Source organism: Apium graveolens, chromosome 9 (assembly GCF_009905375.1).
Source record: "Apium graveolens cultivar Ventura chromosome 9, ASM990537v1, whole genome shotgun sequence".
In the NCBI taxonomy this organism is placed as follows: Eukaryota; Viridiplantae; Streptophyta; class Magnoliopsida; order Apiales; family Apiaceae; genus Apium; species Apium graveolens.
This window is the reverse complement of record NC_133655.1, coordinates 130,502,705-130,530,090: the sequence shown is the minus strand read 5'-3', so window position 1 is coordinate 130,530,090 and position 27,386 is coordinate 130,502,705. Positions and strand designations below refer to the sequence as shown.

Here is a 27,386-nt window from a genome sequence, read left to right as displayed (position 1 = left end):
ATGCCATCACTTTCAGTTTTGTTTCTGAACACCCATTTTGTGCCAACAACTGATCAGTTCTTTGGACTTGGCACTAGGGTCCAGACTTTATTTCTTTCAAATTCATTTAACTCTTCCTGCATTTCTTGCACCCAATCGGCATCTTGAAGAGCTTCTTCCACTTTCTTTGGTTTAGTCTAAGATAGAAAAGAATGATAGAGACATTCATTTGATGTTGCAGTTCTAGTTCTGAAACCTGCTTCAGGATCTCCAATAATTAAGTTAGGTGTATGTGATTTGGTCCACTTCCTTGAAGATTGAAGTTGACTTCTAGAACTGGATCCTCCCCCATGATCCATGCTATCTCCATCAGCATTTTCTGATGCTCCCCCTGTAGTTATGCTCTCTGAGACTTCAGAATTTGACTTGGATCCTTAGGATTTGAAGTATCAGAGCTTCCAGAATTATCAAAATTTGGCTCATCAGAACTAGGTGAATCAGAACTTCAAGAGCCAGTGTCAGGTTCTGATGCTTCTTTAGAGTCTTGAGATGTGGTAGGATCTTCAGCTTGCTCCCCCTGGACAGGTGCATTTTATTTTGGAGTTCTTACCACAGATTCAATGACATCAGTACTTACAGGATCATGGTATAAGTCATCAGAATTTACAGAATTAGAATTTAAGTCTTCATTTTCAAATCTCAGCTGATCGTGATAATTGAAATCTTCAAGTCCAGTAATCTTCTTATCATCAAAAGATACATTGATAGATTCCATGACAACTCTTGTTCTTAAATTGTAGACTCTAAAGGCTTTTATGGAAAGTGGATTTCCAATAAAAATTCCTTCATCAGCTTTAAGATCAAATTTTGACAGCTGTTCAGGATGAGTCTTAAGAACAAAACACTTACATCCAAATACATGAAAGTATTTCAGATTTGGCTTCTTTTTCTTCACCATCTCATATGGTATTTTTCCATGCTTGTTTATGAATGTTGCATTATGTGTAAATTAAGCAGTCTGCACAGCTTTTGCCCAAAAGTAGGTTGGCAGCTTTGCTTCATCAAGCATAGTTCGTGCAGCTTCAATGAGACTTCTGTTCTTTCTTTCTACAACTCCATTTTGTTGTGGAGTTCCAGGTGCAGAAAATTCCTGTTTGATTCCATGCTCTTTGCAGAACTCTTCCATGATTGAATTCTTGAACTCACTGTCATTATCACTTCTTATAATTTTAATAGAATCTTTGACGAACTTATCCAGCTGTCTGACATGATCAGTTAGAGTAGATGCGGTTTCATTCTTCTTGTGCAAGAAGTACACCCAAGTGTACCTTATGAATCCATCCACTATAACCATAGAATATTTCTTCTTTGCAATAGACATGACATTGTATGGACCAAATAGATCAACATGCAGTAGGTGATAAGGCTCAAGAATTGATGACTCTGTTTTGCTCTTGAAAGAAGATTTTCTTTGTTTTGTCTTTTGACATGAATCACAAAGGCCATCAGGAGCAAATACTGATTTTGGAAATCCTCTCATAAGATCTTTATTTACAAGCTCATTTATGTTGTTGAAATTTAAATGAGAGAGTCTTTTGTGCCAATTCCAGCATTCTTCAATTGATGCTCTACTCAACAGACAGATTGCAGAACCATCAGAACTTGTTGAAAGTCTGGCTTCATAAATGTTACCATGCCTGTAACCTTTCAGAACCACTTTTTCTATAGAATTGCTTACAACTTCACTGTGTTCTTCAAAGAAATTCAGATGATAACCTCTGTCACATATTTGACTCATACTTAGCAGATTGTGTTTAAGTCCTGAGACAAGAGCTACTGTTTCAATTATGACATTCCCAAGATTAATATTGCCATATCCCAGAGTTTTTCCCATGTTGCCATCTCCATAAGAAACTCCTGGGCCAGCTTTCTTCATAAAGTCTGAAAGCAGGGCTTTATTTCTAGTCATATGTCCTGAACATCCACTATCAAGTACTAGGATGTTTTTCCTGTTGCCCTGCAATCACAAAGACCACTAATGGTTAGTTTTAAGGACCCAGACTTGCTTGGATTCTTTGTCCTTTTTAAGTTTGTTAGCATTTACAGCGTATTTAATATCATAGTTTATGCTAGCATGCTGTTTATCAGAACTTATATCAGACTTTGCATCAGACTTTATACTAGAAGGAATTAAAGTAACTTTCTTCAAAGAAGGTTTTATTTGATAATAATCATAGTATAAACTATGATATTCCTTACAAGTATAAATGGAATGCCATAAACTTCCACAATGAAAACAAGGATTTTGTGGCTTTAACCTAACAGACTAACTCTTAACTCCTGACTTAGGAGGTAAAGAGTTTATATTCTTATTTTTCCTGGAAAAAAAAGCAAGATGGTTAGAGTTTCCACATTTATAATATTTCTTTCTAGGAGCATTAGGAACATGCATATAATTATTGCTTTTATTCACACCTTCCTTTCCATTCCTACTTTTCATAGCTGCCTTAACCTTGTTGACATTCATTATTTCTTTCAGCTTATGCTTAAGCTGCTTCTTTGTCATTAAGCCTATGTTGACTTCAGCTGGTTTATCCTGTTCTAAATTGTCAGAAGTTGACTTCTCTTTAACTTCTGTCACAGACTCTTTCATCTTTTCAGAATCAAACTTTACAGTTTTAGCTACAAATTTAACAGGATTTACCTTTGGCTTAACAGTTTGTTTAACAACAATTGGCTCAATTTGTTCAGTTCCTTTTTTCACTTTTATCATCTCCATAACCTAAGCCCTCTATCCAGTTTCCACTACTTAATAAATTCTGAGTTGTTCTGCCAGAGTTAGTCCAAGTCCTGATAATCTCTTTTTCTTTTTTTAACTCAGTTTTTAGAGATTTATTCAATTTTAGCAATTCATCTCTAACATAAAAAGAATCATTTCTCTCTTTCTGAGTTTGATGGAACATAACTAACTCTTTTTCTAAATAATCATTCATTTTCTTTTAAGCAAGATTTTCATAAGTTAATCTTTCACATGTTAAAGTTTGATCTCTGTAGCTAATAAACATGGTTTTAAGATATAATATCAACTCAATAATATCATCAGTATGAAAGGCATAAGTTGTTTGAGGTACCTTTAATTCAGCAGTTTCAGGGCTGCCATCAGCATTTGCCATTAAAGCATGATTCGCCTCATCTTCAGAATCTGAAGAGTCTGTCCAGCTTTTCTTCTTTGTGACAAGTGCCTTACCTTTGTCACTTTTACTTTTTATGCAGTCAGGAGATATGTGGCCTCTTTCACCACAGTTGTAGCATTTGATATTTGAGTTATCTCCTCTGTCAGACTTTGCACCTTTGCCTTCAGCTTTTCTGAAACCTTTTTTATCAGTACTTCCACCTTTCTTGAAAAACTTCTTTCCCCTTCTGAATTTCCTGTAGGCTATCTTTGTGATACCCTTCATCATAAGAGCACACAATTTCATCATCTCTTCATCAGCATCTATTTCAGGTAAACTTTCTGTTTCTGAATCATCATCATCAGAACTTGATGATTCTGAATCAGACTTTATGATGAGAGCCTTTCCTTTGCTTTTCTTTGAGACATCCACTTTGGGGAATTCCTCCTCAGCCTTAAGAGCAACTGTCCTTGACTTTCTCCCATATCTCTTACTTCTTTGATCCATCTCAATTTCATAAGTCTTGAGCATACCATAAATTTCATCAAGAGTAGTTTCATCAAGAGCATAGTTGTCTCTTATAGTAGTAGCCTTTAAATCCCAACTTTCAGGAAGAGCTAAAAGGAATTTTAGATTTGAATCTTCAACATCATATTCCTTGTCCACCAGTGACAGATCATCCAAGAGTTTGACAAACCTGTCATATAAGTCAGTTAATGACTAATCAGCTTTTGAGTCAAAGTGCTCATACTCTTGAGTGAGTATAATCCTCTTGTTCTTCTTGATTGCATCAGTTCCCTGACATCTTGTCTCCAAATCATCCCATATCTCATTTGCAGTCTTGCAATGAATTACCCTATTTGACATGACATTATCAATGGAACCATGCAGCAAATGCCTTACCTTTGCATCCTTGGCAATGGATGAGATATCTTCAGCTGTATACTCACTTTTCTCCTTTGGTATGGTCTTTGATGGCTGATCTGCAACTACAACAGAGAGTTTGATTGGCTTATGTTGTCCTTCATTAATTCTGTCAAGGTATTCTGGATCTATAGCTTCCAGAAACATAGCCATCTTCACTTTCCATATGGGGTACTCAGAAGGTCTCAGTATGGGAACCCTAATAGTCTCATATCGACTATGGATTTGAGTGTTTTTAGTTTCTTCAGTTTTGGTGGGCTTGGTTGGATTTTCTGCTTCTTCAGACATGATTGTTTGGATCTTTACTGTATGTGTGTTAACAGATAAGCTCTGATACCAATTGTTAGGTCACACAACACTGTAGAAGGGGGTTGAATACAGTGTAGAATACAATCAAATTGATTTCGAACACAAGTAACAGTAAACAGATATATTCAATATAATAAACTCTGTTACAATGGAACTGTTCTCTCTCAGTGATGAACAAATATCACGCGAGCTGCTAGGTTACAATGTATGATCTTCTCGATAATGATAACACATATAATGTAAACCTATGTCTATGTTTATATAGTACACAGTTACAAGATAACTTCTAATTGATATGTAATATAATTTTGTCTCCTAAAATATATCAATCAGATATCTTATACAATTCTTTAAGTCCTCTAACTCTTTCCATGCATATCTTCTTTTGTATTAGTTTAGATCTTCTTTCCTGTAAATCAACTTCCTTCCTTTACTGTTAGTCCTCTCGTACTTAAGTTCTGATATCCATCTTCTGATATTTATCTTCTGATAATCTAAGTTATGATATCCTTAAGTTCTGACTTCCAGTAAGTACTCATTCCAGTAAGTACTGATATTTCCTGTTTGTTAAGATCTGAAAACTAAACATGAAACATATTAGACATGACATCTTAAATATATCTAACATACAATACGAACTGTTGTTCTCTCTCAGTGATGAACAATATCACTAAGAGCTGCTAGGTTACAAAGAATAATATTCTCGATATTGATAACACATATAGTGTAAACCCTAAGCTGTGTTTATATAGTACACAGTTACAAGATATATTCTAATTGATATGGAATATAATTATGTCTCCTAAAATATATCAATTAGATATCTTCTACAAGTCTTCTAGTCCTCTAACTCTTCATGCATATCTTCTTTTGTTTTAGTCCAGATCTTCTCTTGTAAATCAGCCGCATTCCTTATCTGAAAGTTTTCCCGCACTTAAGTACTGATATGTATCTTCTGACACCTTAAGTTCTGATATTAAGTTCTGACTTCAGTAAGTTCTGATTTCAGTAAGTCCTGATATGTCCTATTGTTAAGTTCTGAAAACTAAATACAAATCAGATTAGACATGACATCTCAAATATATATAACAATCTCCCCCAACTTGTAAATTATGAAAAATATACAAGTTAATAGATTTGATGATGTCAAAAACATTTTAAGTACAAATGCAATGAGAGTTTAAATAGACAATTAACTACAACTTACAGTACCAATCTCACTGAGTCAATCTGAATCCAAAGTGATTCTTGACAAAGTTTGATATCAGCTTTTCTTCTTTATTCATCAGGACTTGAGATAGTGTAGCTTTGACTTGCTTCAATTCTTCATTCCGACTTCCAATCTGGTAGATTGCAGTCCTTAGTGCTGAGATGTGATTTCTTTTTAAACCATCAACAAGTCTAATCACCCTTGGATGAGAAGAGTCTTCATTGTAGCACATACATTTCTCTTTCAGAATCACTTCAAGTTTAGCAGAATCCTTCTTCATTGGAATTTCACTTCCATCATCTTCAACTATGTTTGGAATGAATTCTGTAACCCTTGAACCAGAAATTCTTGCTTTATCTCTTTTGGTCTTCATAATGAAATTTGACCATCTCCTGGTAATCTCAGACTTTATCTCTAATAGATAATGAAAGAATTGAAGTTCTTTCAGAGATTTGTTCAGCATATCTGATTCTAACATTTGATATGTTCTTCCATCTTCAAGAAATAGAATCAGATTTTCTTTAACATTATGCTTATCATGAGCATCCAGTACCACTTGAACAGAGATAACCTTATCAAGGTGTTTCCGTGTAACATCTTCAAGAGGTCAGTCAGTCAATAGAAATGGATCTCTAGTAGCTACTTCAACTCCTGTCTTGATCTTAGCTTCATCAGAACCTAGCCCTGCTCTGTCTCTTGGTTCTCTAGCATTTAACCCAATAGTCATGAAATCAGACAACAATTGGCTTTTCTTTGGATCTGATAGATTGACATTTTTCCATAAAAGTTTCTTTTTATCAGCAACTTTCATTTTGTCTAAATCAACTTGAGCTATGTCAGAGGTTGATGTCTTGATGACTTTATCAGCACTTGTTGTTTCTTCTGTAGCTTGTTGTTCTTCACTCTGAACAACTTGAGCTTTGTCAGAGGTTGTCTTAGATTCTTCAGTAATCTTTCTTCTTTTCAGAGTTTGAACAGATTCATCTTCAACAAGAGTATCATCATGAACTTGAACCATTTTGCACACTGGTTCCATCAGGATTTGAGGAATTTTTATCTCTTGTGGCTTTATTGGTTCATCAACTTTTCCTTTCCCTTTATCTTTGGGATCAATCTCAGTATGTGATCTAGTCTTGGGCTTTGATGCCTCGGTATTTGATTTCTCCTTGATCACAATGCCTTTTTCCTTAGGCCTCGGAGGTTTCTTTGCAACAGAAGCTTTTGACTTTAGATTTGTCTTATCAGCTTTAAATCTAGCTTCTTCCTCCTTGAGGTTTTCTAAATCCATTCCAGGATTATGTTTCAGAAATAATCTTCTAGCAATCTCTTCATCAAGTGTCTGAATCTTGGGATCCTTGTAGTAGAGAGTAGTCTCATTTTCCTTGAGCTTCAGAGTTTGTAAAAACTTCTGAGAGTCTTTACTTCCTCCTTATATCAGAACATCAGAACTTGATATCAGATTTTGATTATCAGCACTTGCTATCAGATTTTGAGTTTGAGCAGCTTCAGAACTTGTCTTCTTTTGAGTAGAAGATTAGCTTGCATCAGAAATTAGTTTTCTAGAAGAAACCTTGTTGCTTTGCCCTTGACCTTGACCATTGCTAGGGCTTTCTTGGTCATCTTCATTATTATCCCTTTTCTTCAGTATCTGACTGGTTGAGCATTTGGACTTAACTACCTTCTCCCCCTTTTTGGCATCATCAGGTAGTAGGAGAGAGAGAAGAAGTTCTACTGAAGATTAAATTTCATCCAGTTGAGCTTTTTAAGAAGCTTAATTCTGCAGGACCTCAGTAATTTGGGCATGTTGCTTCTCCTGAACCTTCTCAATTGCTTCAACATTTTCAGAAATAGGTCTGATAAACCTCTTTTTATCAAGCTTGGTCTCCATATCCAGCTTTTCAGCTTTTTCCAGAAGTTTGTCAACCTTTTCATGAGTTGTAGAGTGTTAACCTTGAAGAGTCTTGACACTTAGAGTTGTGACTTTGAGTTGAGTCTTGAAATCAGAATTTGTCATCAGCTCATCAACTTTAGCAATATGCTCTGTCAGAACTTTAGATCTTGGAATGAAATCATATTTATTCCACTTCTTGGTCCACTCAACCCATCTGTGAGTTTCTTCCCAAGGAACAGGAGCATCCTTTTCAACAAATTTCTCAATGAGTGCCTCCTTTCCAAGAATAGGAGATGGAGTATCTACTGAAACACTGTCTCCAGAACTTGAAGAAGACTCATTGTCCTATGACAACACAAGAGTGTGTGAGGCTATAGGAGATTCTGGTACAACTTCATCTAAATTCTGATCTTCAGGTTCCTGATCCAGAATTGGTGTAGATGGTATCTCAGCATTTAAGGTTGGAGAATTAACTGTAGATGGCTAAGCTGCTATTGGAGCTTCCAGATAAAGAACAGTTGGAATGTGTAGCCTATGGATGTCAATTTCAGGACTTAATCCTGAATCTTCAACTGTAACTTTGTCATGAAGAGGAGAGACAAGAGGTGTGATCACTGTATCCTGAACAGTATCTTCAGCCTGAGTTGGAGGTGGCAAAGATTCAATTACTATTGGCTTTGAGATCAGAGATTCCTGATCCCCTTCCTCAGCTTCTTCAGTATCCTCAGATGGAGGCTTAGCCATATGCCTACCTGCCCTCATTTTCTTTAATCTCCTTGATAGTGAAGGAGTTGCTTGAGTAGCATCAGAACTTACAGTTCTTTTCCTCTTCAAATTATCAGAACCCTCAGCTTCAATATTTTTCTGATGGATTGACCCTGTAGCTTCTACTGTCTTCTGAAAAATCACATTTTTAGCTTCAATTGTCACAGGTTCTGATGCATGAACTTGGACTTGCTCCTCTTCTTCATCAGATTCATCCCTAAGAATCATCCTTCTTCTCCTTGGTGGAGACTTAGGAACAGACTTTGCTCTTTTAGGCCTAGAGTATGAAGTTCTGATGGTAGGTACTGATGGTTGTTGTGAGGATTGAGCTGGTTGGAAGTATGTTCTGATGGTTGGTTGTGGTTGAGGTTGAGAAGTTTGAGCTGTGTGTGTAGTAGTGGTAGGTGCTGATGGAGGTTGAGTTGGTTTTACATCAGGATATATAGCACTGTATTTGTGAGGATCAGAGTTTACTAAGACTTGTTTGACAGATATGGGAATTTGGAGGGGTCTTAGTACAGTCTTCTTATTATCAGTAGATAATAAGTCAGTGAAGGCCCTTTTAGCAAGTTTAAAGGGTTCAATCAACTCACTAGCTAGTTGGGGTGCATCAGAGCAACAAAAACTGTATATAATCTGACAGAATCTAGCAAAATAAACTGTGTTTCTATCTTCTGTCATCCTATCACCTATGAATCCTTAAAACAACACTTGCATAATCAAAATGTGTTTGATTTAAGAGAGCATACCCGATTTGCTGACTCAGTATGGGTATAACATCAAAATTGGAGCACTTGTTGACAAAGGCCTTTGTGATGCAGTCGAAAAAGAAACTCCACTCCCTCCTGATGTGGGGCCTCTTCAATTGTCCAAGCTTTGTCAAACTTTTCTCATAGCCAAGATTGGCCATCATCTGTTAAGAGGTGGTTCCTCAACTGTTGAATTAAAAGTGCAGTCTTCTGGCAGATGTAGAGCTTGGCGAACTGTAGACACAGTCGCCACATGTTCATCCTCCCATGTTGTGAAAATAATACTAGGGGATCCTTTTGAACCACCATCATCATATACACCACTCCTCCAAAACTCCAGTACTTGAGTTCCTGAGAGTGCTTCTGGTTGGGTTAATGCATACCCAATTTCACTTGAAGATAAAAAATCTTGGATGAAGTGAAGTTCTGATGGTGCTTCATCCTTAGAAAGAATAGCCATGTAGTTATTAGGAACAAACTTGGCTCCATCATAAATCAGATCTTTTGGTGCAATTTCTGTAGAGAAATAAGTGAGAAAATTGTGTGTAGAGAAGGTGTTTGATAAAATGCCTGTGAGAAATAGAGCTTCAGAGAATAATAGTAAGAGAGAGAGAGAGAGAGAATAATAGAGATAAGAAAAGAATTAGAAAGTAGGTAAAACATTGTAAAATCTTTTAACTCCTATATATATACTCTCTCCACTCAACAACTCTCTTTGGAAGTAAAACAGACACTTTACACCTGTTAGCCAGTAAATAGTTAAAGCAGTAGTTAGTGGGCACGAGAAATAAGCAGTAATTATTGTGCACATGCAGCTTTTCAAGGCAAACACGTTTTCCACTAACCAAATGATTATGACTGTTTTTATCGCACTTAAATATATTCTGATAAAATATGACCGTTACTGTAAATAATAAAACTAAGCCAAGTAATTAAATAATGCCATGTAAGCATCATAATTTGCATCAGAACTTGACTATTATCAGAACTTAACAGTCATCAGAATATGGCTTATGTACTCAAACAGTGAATGTCTATTTCTGTGATTCTTCATACAAATACTGACTTGTTTCTTCAGAGTTTAATCATCAGAACTTTCATCAGGACTTATCCTCAGAATTTATACAAATGACACTTAACTGTTTTTCTGAAACAACTTAATCACCACAGTAATTTTCATTATTCATATGGAGTGAGAGTGTGTGATTTAGCAAAATATCAGATAAAGATTAAAGTCTGATAAACTTCAGTATATCTTAGAAATAAGGCATAACTCAGACAAGTGCTTAAAATATGTCTTTAATTTTAAAGTCTACTTTATAATAAATTTATGCAAGAGTCCACCGCAACTGTTTGTGCTCATTTTATGCATCTTTTGACATTCTTTCTACAGTGGATTTTCAGTGTAAGTGAGTCACAACTGCTATCAGAATTTATGATATAATCAGAGTATTTCTCCAGTAATCAGAGAATGTGAAAAGTCACTAAGAAAAATTTATTTGCTTTTCTAATGCATATAATTTAATACCAGCAATGCACTTGGATCTTCCCTTTCACATATTTACTCTAGATCTCAAAGGAGTACATGACTTTAATTTCTTTTCTTTTCTTTTCTTCAGATAAGTGAGGCTTATCTAGCATATAGTTCATCCTTAAGATTTACTGACATCAGAATTTGACAGATAAAAAGCAAGAATCTAGTTTGTGACTTAGTGATAAGATACACAAAGTAAATTTGACTAAGCTCAAAATCAGAATTTGCTTGTGTTAATGAATTTCCACATAAATAACTAATTCAAACATGGGATTTCTAGTATGTTAAAGACTACTAGGTCAACATCTAGCACAGTAATCCTCATTGGATTTAATAGTCACAGATCATTCAAAGCACTATCAGAGTATATAGAACACATCAGATAACAATCAGTATTTAATATATAACAATTTAAGCACAGATTACATAGAAATAAGACAATCTGTAAACATTGATCATAAATTCTGATGCATGAGAACAAAAACTAAGCATATTTTGAGAAGGAAACTGAAACCATTCCAAGTTCATTTACCAGTCTTGTAAAAGTAGCTTCACATAGTGGTTTGGTGAAGATATCTGCTAGTTGTTGATCTGTTGGAATAAAAAGCAATTCCACTGTACCTTCTATTACATGTTCCCTAATGAAATGGTACCTTATGCTGATGTGCTTTGTCATTGAGTGTTGAACTGGAACACCTGTCATAGCAATAGCACTTTGATTATCACAGTAAATAGGTATTTTAGAAAATTCTAACCCATAGTCCAGTAATTGATTCTTCATCCAAAGAATCTGTGCACAACAGCTTCCTGCAGCAATATATTCTGCTTCTGCAGTTGATGTGGAAATTGATTTCTGTTTCTTGCTAAACCAAGAAACCAATATACCTCCAAGAAATTGGCAGCTTCCACTAGTGTTTTTCCTGTCTATTTTGCATCCTGCAAAATCTGCATCTGAGTAACCTATTAGCTTAAAATCTGATTCTCTAGGATACCACAATCCTAGATCAGCTGTACCCTTAAGGTACTTGAAAATTCTTTTCAAAGCTGTTAAATGAGGTTCTCTTGGATCAGCCTGAAATCTTGCACAAAGACAGGTAGCATACACGATATCAGGTCTACTTGCAGTTAAATAGAGTAAAGAGCCAATCATACCTCTGTAGTTAGTAATATCCACTGATGCTCCAGTATCTTTATCTAACTTGGTTGCAGTGGCCATGGGAGTGGATGCAGTTGAACAATCTTGCATTCCAAATTTCTTGAATAAATTTATGGTGTACTTAGATTGACAGATAAAAGTACCTTCTTCATTTTGCTTGAATTGAAGTCCCAGAAAATAGCTAAATTCTTCCATCATACTCATTTGATATCTTGACTGCATTAGCTTCGCAAACCTTTCACAGAGTTTGGAATTTGTACCAAATATGATATCATCAACATAAATCTGTACCAAAAGTAAGTCCTTTCCATGGTTGAGGTAGAACAATGTTTTATCAATTGTACCTCTGTGAAATCCACTTTCCAGAAGAAATTGAGTTAAAGTCTCATACCATGCTCTTGGAGCTTGCTTAAGGCCATAAAGTGCTTTGTCAAGTCTGTAGACATGATTTGGAAATTTTGGATCTATAAATCATGGTGGTTGTTTAACATATACCTCTTCTTCCAATTCTCCATTGAGAAAGGCACTTTCACATCCATTTAAAAGACTTTTTGTGAGTAGCATAAGCCAAAAAGATTTTTATGGCTTCCAATCTAGCAACTGGTGCAAATGTTTCATCATAATCAATACCCTCTTGTTGAGAGTAGCCTTTGGTAACCAGCCTTGCTTTGTTTCTTGTAATTATGCTATCATTGTCAGTTTTGTTTTTGAACACCCATTTTGTGCCAACAATTGATCTGTTCTTTGGTCTTGGCACTAGGGTCCAGACTTTATTTCTTTCAAATTCATTTAACTCTTCCTGCATTGCTTGCACCCAATCAGCATCTTGAAAAGCTTCTTCCACTTTCTTTGGTTCAGTCTGAGATAGAAAAAAATGATAGAGACATTCATTTGATGTTGCAGTTCTAGTTCTGACACCTGCTTCAGGATCTCCAATTATTAAGTCAGGTGTATGTGATTTGGTCCACTTCCTTGCAGATGGAAGTTGATTTCTAGAACTGGATCCTCCCCCATGATCCATGTTGTCTCCATCAGCATTTTATGATGTTCCCCCTGTAGTTATGCTCTCCGAGACTTCAGATTTTGAGTTGGATCCTTCAGGATTTGAAGAATCAGAGTTTCCAGAATTATCAGAATTTGGCTCATCAGAACTTGATGAATCAGAACTTGAAGAGCCACTGACAGGTTCTGATGCTTCTTGAGAGTCTTGAGTTATGGTAGGATATTCAGCTTGCTCCCCCTGAACAGGTGCATTTTCCCTTGGAGTAGTTACCACAGTTTCAATGACATCAGAATTTAACCCGTCAGAACTTACAGGATCAGGATTTAATCCTTCAGAATTTACAAAATCAGAATTTAAATCTTCATTTTCAAATCTCAGCTGATCATGATCATTGTAATCTTCAAGTATAATGATTTTTTTATCATCAAAAGATACATTGATAGATTCCATGACAACCCTTGTTCTTAAATTGTAGACTCTGAAGGCTTTTGTGGAAAGTGGATATTCAACAAAAATTCCTTCATCAGCTTTTAGATCAAATTTTGACAGCTGTTCAGGATGAGTCTTAAGAACAAAACATTTACATCCAAATACATGAAAGTATTTCAGATTTGGCTTCTTTTTCTTCACCATCTCATATGGTGTTTTTCCATGCTTGTTTATGAGTGTAGCATTCGGTGTAAAACAAGCAGTCTGCACAGCTTCAGCCCAAAAGTAGGTTGGCAGCTTTGCTTCATCAAGCATAGTCCGTGCAGCTTCAATGAGAGTCCTGTTCTTTCTTTCTACAACTCCATTTTGCTGTGGAGTTCCAGGTGCAGAAAATTTATGCTTAATTCCATGCTCTTTGCAGAATTCTTCCATGATTGAATTCTTGAACTCAGTGCCATTATCACTTCTTATGATTTTAACAGAATCTTTGACCAATTTATCCAGTTGTCTGACATGATCAGTTAGAGTAGATGCAGTTTCATTCTTCTTGTGCAAGAAATACACCCAAGTGTATCTTGTGAACTCATCCACTATAACCATAGCATATTTCTTCTTTGCAATTATCATGATATTGACTGGACCAAATAGATCAACATGCAGTAGGTGATAAGGCTCAAGAATTGAGGATTCAGTTTTGCTCTTGAATGAAGATTTTCTTTGTTTTGCCTTTTGACATGAATCACAAAGGCCATCAGGAGCAAATACTGATTTTGGCAGTCCTCTCACAAGATCTTTCTTTACTAGCTCATTTATGTTGTCGAAAATTAAATGAGAGAGTCTCTTGTGACAATTCCATCTTTCTTCAATTAATGCTCTACTTAAAAGACAGATTGCAGAACCATCAGAATTTGTTGAAAGTCTGGCTTCATATATGTTACCATGCCAGTAACCTTTCAGAACCACTTTGCCTGTAGAATTACTTACAACTTCACAGTGTTCTTCAAAGAAATCCACATGATAACCTCTGTCACAGATTTAACTCACACTTAGCAGATTGTGTTTAAGTCCTGAGACTAGAGCTACTGTTTCAATGATGACATTCCCAAGATTGATATTGCCATATCCCAGAGTTTTTCCCATGTTTCCATCTCCATAAAAAACTCCTAGGCCAGCTTTCTCCTCAAAGTTTGATAGCAGGGCTTTATTTCTAGTGATATGTCTTGAACATCCACTGTCCAGAACTAGGATGTTTTTCCTATTGCCCTGCAATCACAAAGACCACTATTGGTTAGTTTTAAGGACCCAGACTTGCTTGGATCCTTTGGCCTTTTTAAGTTTGTTAGCATTTGTAGCGGATTTAATTTCAGAGTTTATGCTAACATGTTATTTATCAGACTTTATATCAGACTTTGCATCAGAATCCACACTAGAATAAAATACACTAACTTTCTTCAAAGAATGTTTTATTTGATAATAATCATAGTACAAACTATGATATTCCTTACAAGTATAAATGGAATGCCATAAACTACCACAATGAAAACAAGGATTTTGTGGTTTAACCCTAACAGACTGACTCTTAACTCCTAATTTAGAAGGTAAATAGTTTATATCTTTATTTTTCCTGCAAAAAGAAGCAAGATGGTTAGAGTTTTCACAGTTATAACATTTCTTTCTAGGAGCATTAGGAACAGGCATATAATTATTGCTTTTATTCACACCTTCATTTCCATTCCTATTTTCCTAGCTTCCTTTACCTTGTTCACATTTCTTATCTCTTTCAGCTTATACTTAAGCTGCTTCTTTGTCATTAAGCCTATGTTAACTTCAACTGGTTTATCCTGTTTTAATTTTTCAGAAGTTGACTTTTCTTTGACTTCTGTCCTAGACTCTTTCATCTTTTCAGAATTAGACTTTACAGTTTTTGCTACAAACTTAACAGGATTTACCTTTGACTTAACTTTCTGTTTAACAACAGTTGGCTCAATTTTCACAGTTCCTTTCTCACTTTTATCATCTCAATACCCTTAGCCCTCCTTCCAGTTTCCACTACTTAGTATATCCTGAGTTGTTCTGCCAGAGTTAGTCCAAGTTCTGATGATCTCTCTTTCCTATACTAAATCAGTTTTTAGAGATTCATTCAATTTTAGTACTTCATCTCTAACATACAAAGCCTCATCTCTTTCTTTCTTAGTTTGATGAAGAAAAACTAACTCCTTTTCTAAATAGTCATTTTTGTTTTTAAAAGCAAGATTTTCAGATGTTAATCTTTCACATGTTAATGTCTGATCTCTATAACTAATGAACATGGTTTTAAGATATAATCTCAACTCAGTAAAATCATCAGTATGAAAACTATAAGTTGTTTGAGGTACTTCAATTCAGCAGTTTCAATACTGCTATCAGCATTTGCCATCAAGGCATAGTTCACCCCATCTTCAGAATCTGAAGTGTCTGTCCAACTTTTCTTCTTTGTGACAAGTGCCTTGCCTTTGTCACTTTTTCCTTTCTTGCAGTCAGGAAATATATGGCCTCTTTTACCACAATTGTAGCATTTAACATTTGAGTTGTCTCCTCTGTCAGACTTTCCTCCTTTGCCTTCAGACTTTCTGAACCCTTTCTTATCAGAACTTCCACCTTTCCTGGAAAACTTCTTGGCCTTTTTGAATTTTTTGTAGCCTATCTTTGTGATACCCTTCACCATAAGAGCACAGAGTTGCATCATCTCTGCATCAACATCCATTTTAGGTAAACTTTCAGTTTCTGAATCATCATCATCAGAATATGATGACTCTGAATCAGACTTTATGATGAGAGCCTTTCCTTTGCCCCTCTTTGAGGTAACCACTTTAGGAGATTCCTCCTCAGCTTTAAGAGCAACTGTCCTTGACTTTCTTTCATGCCTCTTGCTTATTTGATTCATCTCAAGTTCATAAGTCTTGAGCATGCCATAAATTTCATCAAGAGTAGTTTCAGTAAGGTCATAGTTGTCTCTTATGGTAGTAGACTTCAAATCCTAATTTTCAGGAAGAGCTAAAAGGAATTTTAGATTTGAATCTTCAAGATCATATTCTTTGTCCACCAGTGACAGATCATTCAAGAGTTAAACAAACCTGTCATATAAGTCAGTTAATGACTCATCAGTTTTTGAGTCAAAGTTCTCATACTCTTGAGTGAGTATAGTCCTTCTGTTCTTTTTGATTGCATCAGTTCCCTGGCATCTTGTCTCCAAAGCATCCTATATCTCCTTTGCAGTCTTGCATCTAATTACCCTATTTCACATGACATTATCAATGGCACTATGCAACAAATACCTTACCCTTGCATCCTTGGCAATAGATGAGATGTCTTCAACTGTGTAATCACCTTTCTCCTTTGGTATGGACTTTGCTGGTTGATCAGCAACTGCAACAGAGAGCTTGGTAGGCTTATATGGTCCTTCATTAATCCTATCAAGGTATTCTGGATCTGTAGCTTCCAAAAACATAACCATCTTCACTTTCCATATGGGATACTCAGAAGGTCTCAGTATGGGAACCCTAATAGTCTCATATCGACTGTGGGTTTGAGTGTTTTGAGTATCTTGAGTTTTGGTGGACTTGGTTGGAGTTTGTGTTTCTTCAGACATGATTGTTTGGATCTTTACTGTATGTGTGTTAACAGAAAAGCTCTGATACCACTTGTTAGTTCACACAACACTGTAGAAGGGGGTTGAATACAATGTTTATACAATCAAATCGATTTGAACACAAGTATGTAACAAAGATCAAGTATATTCAATAAACTCTGTTACAATATGAACTGTTGTTCTCTCTCAGTGATGAACAATATCACTAAGAGCTGCTAGGTTACAAAGAATAATATTCTCGATAATGATAAGACATATAGTGTAAACCCTAAGTTGTGTTTATATAGTACACAGTTACAAGATATATTCTAATTGATATGGAATATAATTCTGTCTTCTAAAATATATCAATTAGATATCTTCTACAAGTCTTCTAGTCCTATAACTCTTCATGCATATCTTCTTTTGTTTTAGTCCAGATCTTCTCCTGTAAATCAGCCGCATTCCTTATCTGAAAGCCTTCCCGCACTTAAGTATTGATATGTATCTTCTGACACCTTAAGTTCTGATATTAAGTTCTGACTTCAGTAAGTTCTGATTTCAGTAAGTCCTGATATATCATGTTGTTAAGTTCTAAAAATTAAACTCAAATCAGATTAGACATGACATCTCAAATATATCTAACACATGATAAAATTCTTTTAATTTTTCCTGCAGCACAGAATCGAGTTCCACTATCAACATTGAATCTTAATGATTTCTCACATGGTTCCAACATAAATCGTGTCCCACGTACATTTGAAGGATTACCTCCAAATCCAATGGGTAACTTAATTGACAGCGAGCGATGTAGATCTTCCAGTGCCTCATCTAATAATTTTGAAACACCACCCACATCGAAACTTGGTAATTATTTACATTTACTGATATTGCAAACTGACATTTAAGAATTGTTTGTGGTATAGTAAATAGTAACACAACAGCTAATTTGGTGAACAATCAATTACTGGTTCAGGTAGATTTACGTCGTCACCATTGAGTGGTACCACATATACTCCTGTAAATTTTGCTGCATTTAAATCAGTTAATTCCTCATATGGAGATGGTCAGTGTTTACAAATGTTATTTATTTAATTTCTTATATGTTTCAATTGTGATATTATTTGAGAGCATCCTGAACATGCAGGAAAATCATCATGTGTGGGTCAATTTGTAAGTGGAGTCACTCCTTCATCAAGGAGGTTACAGAACGTGAATTTGCAAGGTTTAACAATTTTATCCTGTGAAATTTTTTATTTTTAAAGTGTTGATTTACCAGAATTTAATCATATCTGAATTAATCATTTTAATTTGCAGATTTACCGAAATTTAGAAATGAACAAGTTCCAACTCCAAAATCCATGACACATATGGGACAACGTAAGATTATTTTTGAACTTCCAACTTCTGCAATAACGCATTCTAACAATCCAGGTAAAATTCAATCAATACCTAAATTTTTAAATTGTATTGTGATATTGTGACTTCCGAATATTGTTATTTTCCTAACTAATTGCAGATATACCAAAATCTGCAAATATAGCTAAACCAGTTCCAAAATGCACGCAACAGCTGGGACATAATAGGATTAATTTCCAACTTTAGGCATCTACAATTATAGCTTCTACAAATCCAGGTATATCATCTCACGAAAGCGTAAAATTTATTAAATATGGAACTAGATATGTTACTGTGTTAAAATCAATGGAATGCAGATAACACATTCCCGTTTGTGTCAAGATCAAAAAGACCTTTTAAAATTACGCAGAACCTAAAAGATCGTAATTATCTTTAGTTTTTTGATAATGTGGAGGTGGAGGAACATTTTGAAGGTAAACAGCTAACAAATATGATGCATTGATACTGTTATCAATTTAATTAAATTTCATATATTTGATCATTACCATTAATCTTGGACAGAAATTCCAATGGAATTCGGCGGATATGATTCTGACAAAGAATTTAATCTTCAAACTAACGGTATGATGGTAAACTGATTTTGTAACTGCATTGAATGTAATATATTGATTCCTTTATATTGTGTTTTTTAATCATCTTTGACAGACCTATGGCAAGGATATATGGATCTTGGAAAGCCCGACAAACTTTGTCCATACTGTAAAGCCATTATGTGGAATAATGAACGGAAAAACAAATCAAACAAGCATGCGTTACCAACTTTTTCTGTTTGTTGTCAGAATGGGTAGGTCCAGTTACCACCGGAGAAACCTACTCCTCCGTTTTTAGCTAAATTGTTATCTGGTGGAAAAAAAACTCAGCATTATAAACACTACACCATATCTGTCCTGTAGCAACACTTTTTTTGGTGTTACAAGCAAAATTGTTACCATAAATCATTAAAATTTGGTCTGAGATAACACTTTTTATTTGTGTTACAGTAGAGGATACTAAATGTTACCATAGATATGATAAAATTACTATTGTAACACGAAATATAGTGTTAGCATTGATATTACAATAAATGTTAGCATAGGAATGAATATTTAGGCCGGATTATAATCCCGGGCCAAATTTTAACTAAATTTTGGACAGCCCAAAGAGAAAATTTGTCCTGCTAATTTTTACTAAAATAAAATAATATACTAAATTTCAATCCGCTCAGTTTTACACTCCCAAATATACACTCTCAAACATACATACACTCACAAATAAATCAATCGAGTTCAGAGCTTGGAAATTAGGGTTCTAGTAATTCATCTTCTTGTTTTGATGTTTATTGCCGAAAAAGAGCGCCTCATTATCATTCGTTTCGGTCACGATTGGGATGAAACTTGTATGCAAGTACTTCTATTTAAACCCTAATTTTACTTTCAACTTTTTTATCTCTATATTCTTATTTTTTGATTATTTATTCAATTGATTGCTAGTAAGGTTGTTTATGATATTCAATTCACATAAAACAACCCTAATTGTTTTTTTAATTATTGAATTTATCGAAGAGGGGACGAGGGGTTTATTATCTGAATTTACTCGGTTGTTTGAATATTATGAGAACTGTTTAGTTCAGATACAATAACATTAAATTGGTTGTTTGATTATTATTGTTTGATTTTTCCACCCCTATATATACTCTCTGAATCTGAATAGCCTGATTCAATCAGATACAACAACAATGGAGTTGGGGCGAAAGAGAGGCGCTCAAGATGCTGCTTTCTGGAACGGCATGCCCAAGAGATCTAAGTCTGGTTCATTTCTCTCTCCCCGTTTCACACACACACACAATTCCGTTAAGTTTATCTAATTTATGTTACTTTTATTATCTGATTTCTGTTACAAATCTGTTACTTTTTATTTGTTTTTACTGCTTATTTTGTTCAGTGCCGCTGTTTTTATTGTTTAGATTTGTTGTCAATACTTGTGTACCTTAGTTCCTTAGTTATTGAAGATTATAAACGAATCAATTTTATGCTTTACTCTGTTTGTCTTGTTTCGTGTTTCGTATTTGTTGTTTAGTCTAATTATATTCGTACAAGCGCTGAGTTTATTTACCTGTCTATCTATATGTATGTCTGTAGGAATATAGTCCCACACTTATGAGAACAATAGCTTTTACTCGTGAATTTGTATTCAATTCACCTATTTCAGCTACAAGGCTGATTCTTAGTTCCCGGTTTAAATTTGGTTCTTGTTTGAGTACAGGCCTCTACATATGTCTATGTTGTGTACATTTAAATGTGAATTTTCCCTCCTTGGCAGAATGTGAGATAACTAGATGAGATCTTGTATTTGTATAATGGAGGAATTACACTTCGACTAAAATCTTGTTAGATTAACAATTTTGTAGAATTAGTCAAATAATTGATGTTAAACATCTAGGATTAGGAATTGTATGGGTGTTAGTCTTGATGCATCTAGAGAATGCATTATATTTTTATACTACATTCTTAGTAAGGGTATTTTGTTTCATCTCACTACTCTTGTATTTGTGTTCCATTCAAGTTCATAAGTATGATGTGTCATTTGTGTGTCTACCTTGTGATAAGAAGATTATGCTATGTCTTTCAGTGTGCTTAGCCATGTATTAACTATGCGCGGATCCCATTTTCACATCAAGGATCAAAGTGTTCATATAGAACAGAACATCCCTGATAATTTACTGCTTGAATGTACATGATAGTGGATAAAATGATGTAGCTAAATAATGTGAAACAAAGATGGTTATATGGCATGTCATTGTGTTAAACCTGTCTTTTTATTTCAAGGAACAAATAAGACATTTTACAACCAATATCTTATTGTACTCTTTTATGCAACCTTCTTTCTTCTAACAACTTCACTGGAACAATACCTGAGTCTTTTGGTGCTCTAAAGAATCTATCCGACTTGTAAGCTATGGTAAATATTTTCTATCACAAAATTTTATGTTTTGTATTCTCTGAAAAGTATCTGGTGGTTACAGTACAATAGATGGGAGTGGATTGTTTGGAAAGAATATGAACTACAGTAGAGAGAAAGAGTATGTCAAACATATAAGGATGCGAAACATGACAATGACATAATTATACGATAAGGAATAATAAGCTTAAATAGGAAAAACATACAAATTAAAATTACTTCAAGGCCAAGAAAAGATGTGTTTTTCTCCATCTTTATTCTTAAAAGTCTGAACATAATTTTGCATAGATGGGGTTTTGCTGAATTTATCCGTTTATTATTATATTTTTTATCCAGTTGTCAAGTGAATGGAAGGCTACTCGCATCGAACCATTGCACTGGATGTCATCTTTGTTAAATAGACATCGGGATAAGGTAATAATAATTTTTTTGTCATCTTACTTGTTGTTGTCCCTTTTCTTGTTGATTTAATTGTAGCTATGCAGAATTGGATGTCAGGCTCAGCTAGTATGATAATTGTATGAGTCCATCACTTGGTGTATCTAAACAGAAAGTGATTCAATTATTATATTTAAATCTGTACAAGTTTTTGATATCTTAAATTGGAATTCTGGTTAAAATTGTATGGCTCGTATTCTTAAAGCTTATACTCCTTTACATGTCATTACAATTTAAAATTGTAATCCTACTATGCCTGGCATCTTCAGACATATAAACAATGGATAATTTCACAAAACCTTGTAACAAATTACCACCAACCTTGCTCCTACCTTTAAGCTAGGTTTATAGGCACTGATCCAGTCCTATACAAAAAGAAGACACCTCAACTAGATACTATATCAACTTTTTTACACAAATTACATGACATAAAAGATTGTCAAACCTGTTGTTTTTAAAATTTGGTGGTTAAATCTTCATCAACTCTGGTCTAATAGGTACTGTTACAGTAAGCAAAGAATGTCAATATCCCTTAACACAATAAATGCATGTGATAAACAGTCACTATAGTACCTCTTATCAACAAGTTTTGCTGACAAGTTAGCATGTTCTTGTTGAATAAATGTCATTGTCTATAAAACAGAAGCCAAGAATGATATTAGTTTAAAAAAACATAATAAAATTTAGCTTCAGATTATATTATACTATATATATGCGGATGATAATCTACGAATGCAGTTAATGTAGCACAAGATTTACTGTTTATAGAAACAGATCTGCTAGCTACCATATGTATATTTTTTATATATTAAAGCCATCCGGAGAATACTACTGGAGAAAAATCAACAACATTATTTTATGCCACCATAGAAAGGAACCGTATGTATAACAATATTTTATGCCTATTTTATTTTGCTTGTGGTTTTTCATGGGGACAGGTTCCGATATAGCAGGTGAAATCGTAGAGATTGGACATGGAGTTGCAAAATTTCAGAAGGGCGACAAAATTGTAGCCATGCTTGGTTCTGCTTTATTTTTCTTTTTGTTATGATTATGCTGACTATATATCCTTTGATTTCTCGGTCAGACATACTTCGTGTTCATCCAAGATGGGCTTTATTTTGTTGGTGGCTTCTAATTCTACTTGTAGTACTAGTCTCTCGCTCTCTGCAGTCGAGAGATAAATCTATTTAGCAGCTTTGCTTCAACATTTTGGTAAGTTTGTTCATATTATTTTGCTTTCACTATATCGTGAATGTCCATTTGGTTTGTCAGTAAAACATGTTATATCAAAAAAAATGGACTAATTTATGAATATTAATTGTTATGAATGTGAATTATATGATTCGAAACAATGACATACTGGAGGTGGACTGGCCGAGTATGTAGTGGTTAGAGAAGACATGATGGTCATAAAGCCATATGAAGTCTCAGCTATAGAATATGCAGGCTTAGGCACTTCTGCTCTTATAGCTTACCAATGCCTCATCACAGCAGGCGTCAAGCTTGACAAAACAGGACCACCGATGAATGTTCTTATCACAGCAGCTTCGGGCGGTGTTGGACACTATGCTGTCCAGCTATCAAAGTTAGGAAACACCCATGTCACACCCATTTGTGGCGCTTGCAATGCTGCTTTCGTAAGGAGTCTATGGGCTGATGAAATTCTCGACTACAAAACTCCAGAAGGAAAAGCTTTGATCAGTCCATCATGGAGAAAGTACGATGCTGTGGTCCACTGCACAACAGGTGTTAATTGGTCTACTTTTAACAATGTCTTGATCTCAAAGGAAAGAGTAGTGGATATTACTCTTAGTCCAAGTGCATTGGCCACTTTTACAATGAAGAAACTTACATGCTCAAAGAAATAATTGATTTATATTTTATAAACATTAAGGGCGTGTATAAAACTCCTCCCATATGTGTGACTTGGAACTTTGTATTGTGTTGAATTTAAATTTTATTTTGAGTTTTTAATTAAATATATTTAAGTTTTTAGTGTTCCAAGTGTGACCGATTGATATATTTATGTTAGTAAAAATTGATAAAAATGTTACAATAAATACCAGAGTGTTAGAAAAGAATGTTACAATAAGATATAAAAATGTTACCAAAAGATTGAACTGAGTGTTACAATAGTAAATATTGTGTTACAAAAGAGTCTATTCGAACATATTTTTGATGTTACTAAAGGGTAAGTTGTGTTGTAACAGAACTGTGGTTACACCTTCAACTTGTTACCATAGATATAGAAAGTGTCACTATAGGTACTCTATTGTAACACGTTGAGAGGTGTTACCAAAATTTCAAAAAGTGTAACCGTAGACACCCATTATAGCAGGGGCAAATCCAACTCCCCCAAATTTTCAAAAAATGTAACCATAGCCCATTTTTTTGCTTTAGGTAACACTTTTTGGCCATTTTAACACTTTTTTGTGGTATTGCTACAGGTCAAATATGGTGTAGTGAAAATAAAGATCTAGATATACAACTCACTGTTTGCTTTTACATCAATTGGAGGTAAAATTGACAATAGTATAAATGGAGGAGGAGCTCCCTACATTTTCAAGCTTTGTGGTCAAAATTATCATTTGATTGGAAGCATATGCCCGACGTCTGGTGAATCTCCAAAGTTTTGTCAGTTGTACGTGTATGATACTGAGAATGGAATAGAAAATAGAAAGTGAGCGGTTCCTGGTAGCGATTCTACAGATTCAGACATTGTAAAAGGTCTTCTTTTGATGCTTGATAAGAATAATCGATTGGTTCATAGCTTTCGTATGGCTAGAGGCCGGTTCAAAAACAATGAACCTGAGGAAGTTGAGTTGGAATTAATTTCATGTAAAGCAGCGAATGGTAGATCTAATAATGTTGGACCTTCTAACGAGGTTAGTGCTTTGATTGTTGGTGACCTAGAAGACTCATGCGGAACCCGGGATATTGTTGTTTAGACAAAAACTAAACAGCTTCAGAGGAATTTCGAGACCAATGTCCATTTCATGCCTTTACCATATCCTTTACTTTGCCCTCATGGTGATGAATGATTCCACTTGAAAATTCCATTAATGGGAAAAAATGGTGGTCCACCTCCTAAAGTTATTGAAGGTGATGATGATGGAGAGGAATCAAAACAGAGATGTTATGTTTCAATACGGGAATATTATGCCTACAAACTCATGATCAGACTAACTGAAGGTACTACATTACTGTTATAAACATTAAAAAAAATTGTCAATTTTATTATACTGACATATAGGAATGTAAATTGATGATAGCTATATATAGATTGTAGATTGCTATTAATAAGATTTTAAAATTTATTCTGTAGGATTAACTCCTCACTTGAGTGGTCGTTTATGGCAACAATATATTGTTGATGCATTCACCGCAGTTGAACAGTACCGCCTAGAATGGATTAAAAGGAATCAAAAAACTATTCGATCTGATCTATACAATTCAATACGCGACTCCTTGAGAAAAGGTGATTCTGATACAAAATGCCAAGGGAAGAATATAATTTTACCTGCTACATTCACAAGTTCTCAGAGATATATGTCCCGGTATTTTAAGGACTCTCTTTTTATATGTCGTAGTATTGGTCATCTATCATTCTTCTTGACAATGACCTGCAACACTAAATGGCCAGAAATTCAGAATATGCTCCAACATATGTGGGGCGTTAATGTTGCAGATGCTCCGGATGTGGTTGCCCGTGTTTTTAAAATGAAGCTAGATCAATTGGTTGATTTAATAAAAAATCAAAATTACTTTGAAAGATGCACCGGATGTGAGTATTTTAACTCTTTTACAAAACAACCTATAATAGTTGATTTTACACTATATTCTGTACTAATTTATTAAATTTTTGTAACAGTTATGTACGTGATTGAGTTCCAGAAAAGAGGATTACCTCACACTGCAAAATAGTACTTCTAGTAGCATCATTCGGCATAGCTGCAACACTTCTTCCGGGTGGTAGAACATCTCACTCTCGATTTCACATCCCGCTAAAATTGGATTAATACTATGTGGCAGGTATTAAGCACGGATCTGACATTGCTGAATTAATAAAGAATACCAGTTTAGTCATATGGGATGAAGCTCCAATGCAGCATCGCCATGCTTTTGAATCTGTTGATCGCTGCTTTCGAGATTTAATGGCATCAGTTCATCCTATAAATAAGAATATTCTATTTGGCGGAAAAACGGTTGTTTTTGGAGGTGATTTTCGGTAAATCTTGCCTGTTATTCCAAAGGCTTCTAGAACAGAAGTTGTGCAATCTTCTGTTAACCAGTCAAGCCTATAAAATCATTGCAAAATTTTTATGCTCCGCCAGAATATGTGTTTAGGATGCGGTATGAATGCTGAAGAGAATCAAAAAATTACAGAATTTGGAAAATGGGTTCTTGATGTTGGCAACGGCAAGGTGCAGAATATACATCCAGATAACATTTATAAGGATCCAAAAATCATCATTCTAAGGAAATATTTGGTGGAGAAAAAAACCAACGCAGTGAAAGATATTGTTGATGTCACCTATCCATATTTTATGAAAAAATACATTATTGAATCATATCTCAAAGAAAGAGCCATCCTCACGCCAACAAATGCAATTGTTGATGAAGTAAATTCTCATGTTTTAAATCTAATTCCAGGTATCACGCATTCTTACCTTAGCCAAGATTCTATTGATACTGAGACAAGAAACAATGATAATGACTATGAATCTTCTTTCCCAATTGAGTATCTCAATTCAATATATATGCCTTCCATTCCGAAGCATGATTTGAAATTAAAGGTAGGAGTTGTAGTCATGTTGATGAGAAATTTTAACCAGACAATGGGTTTGCGTAATGGTACATGAATGGTTTTGAAAAAATGTTTGAAGAACAGTGTGGAGTGCCAACTGTTAACAGGATCCCATGCAGGCACAAAGGTTCTAATACCAAGGATCGAGATGGAACCGACTGATACACACTTTCCTTTTGTTTTCAAGAGAATTCAATTCCCTCTGCAAATTTGTTTCGCCATGACAATAAACAAAAGCCAAGGTCAATCACTTCAGACCGTTGGGATTTTCTTTCCAAGACCTGCATTTTCTCACGGACAGTTGTATGTTGTCGTTTCAAGAGTCACTTCTCCAGATGGGTTGCATATTTTAATAGAAGACGATAACGGGAAGACATGTAATTTTACTGCTACTTTAGTATTTGACGAAGTGTTTTATAATCTTCCTGTTTCAATATAGCATAATTGGTATTTTTATTCCATGTAATTTAGAGTTATATAGAAATTATGTTTTTCAGTTATCTTATCCTATTTTTATTGATCATAATCATTTACATGTGTATATCCTCTTACCGCAATGAAAATTATATTTATATATCCAAATCAGGAGTCTATTTATATTTCATATATTTCTTATATTAACACAAAGAAAATTGTATTTCACATAAAATCCTATTTTTATAATGAGTTAGCTAAAGACAGAAATTTTAAAAATTTATTTTAATAATAAAAACACCTACAATTTTTATAAAATTTTTTGCAATGAATTCCAATTACACAACTTTATGTATTTAGACTGATAATCATGTAAACTATATTTTTTAGAGTAAACCAAGGTATTTAGAGGCCAAGCATATGGAGCCAAAAATGGTAAAAAAAATATTAAGAGGTCATGGTATATCAATTTTGGACATTATAATTGATTGCAATAATAGACAATATAAATGTAATGTAAAACAAATCTAGATTTGAAAATATTATACAATATTTTTGTATATGATTGATAATCTCAATGATCTGTCAAACCAAATCTCTCCATCATTAACGCTATTATGAAACATATCTCATACAATA

At 34.6% G+C, this 27,386-nt stretch overlaps 2 protein-coding genes across 2 annotated transcripts; both read left to right on the top strand.

Moving 5' to 3' along the window:
- The first annotated feature begins 22,451 nt into the window (after positions 1 to 22,451).
- LOC141685574 (quinone-oxidoreductase homolog, chloroplastic-like) lies at positions 22,452 to 23,435 on the top strand. Its single transcript, XM_074490667.1, has 2 exons — positions 22,452 to 22,545; positions 22,892 to 23,435. The coding sequence occupies exons 1-2, from the start codon at positions 22,452 to 22,454 to the stop codon at positions 23,392 to 23,394; spliced, it is 597 nt and encodes a 198-aa protein (XP_074346768.1). The 3' UTR covers positions 23,395 to 23,435.
- A 1,153-nt stretch (positions 23,436 to 24,588) lies between these two features.
- On the top strand, positions 24,589 to 26,388 carry LOC141685573 (uncharacterized). The gene is made up of 5 exons (XM_074490666.1): positions 24,589 to 24,718; positions 24,852 to 25,264; positions 25,398 to 25,401; positions 25,559 to 25,744; positions 25,874 to 26,388. The coding sequence occupies exons 1-5, from the start codon at positions 24,589 to 24,591 to the stop codon at positions 26,386 to 26,388; spliced, it is 1,248 nt and encodes a 415-aa protein (XP_074346767.1).
- The last annotated feature ends 998 nt before the right edge of the window (positions 26,389 to 27,386 follow it).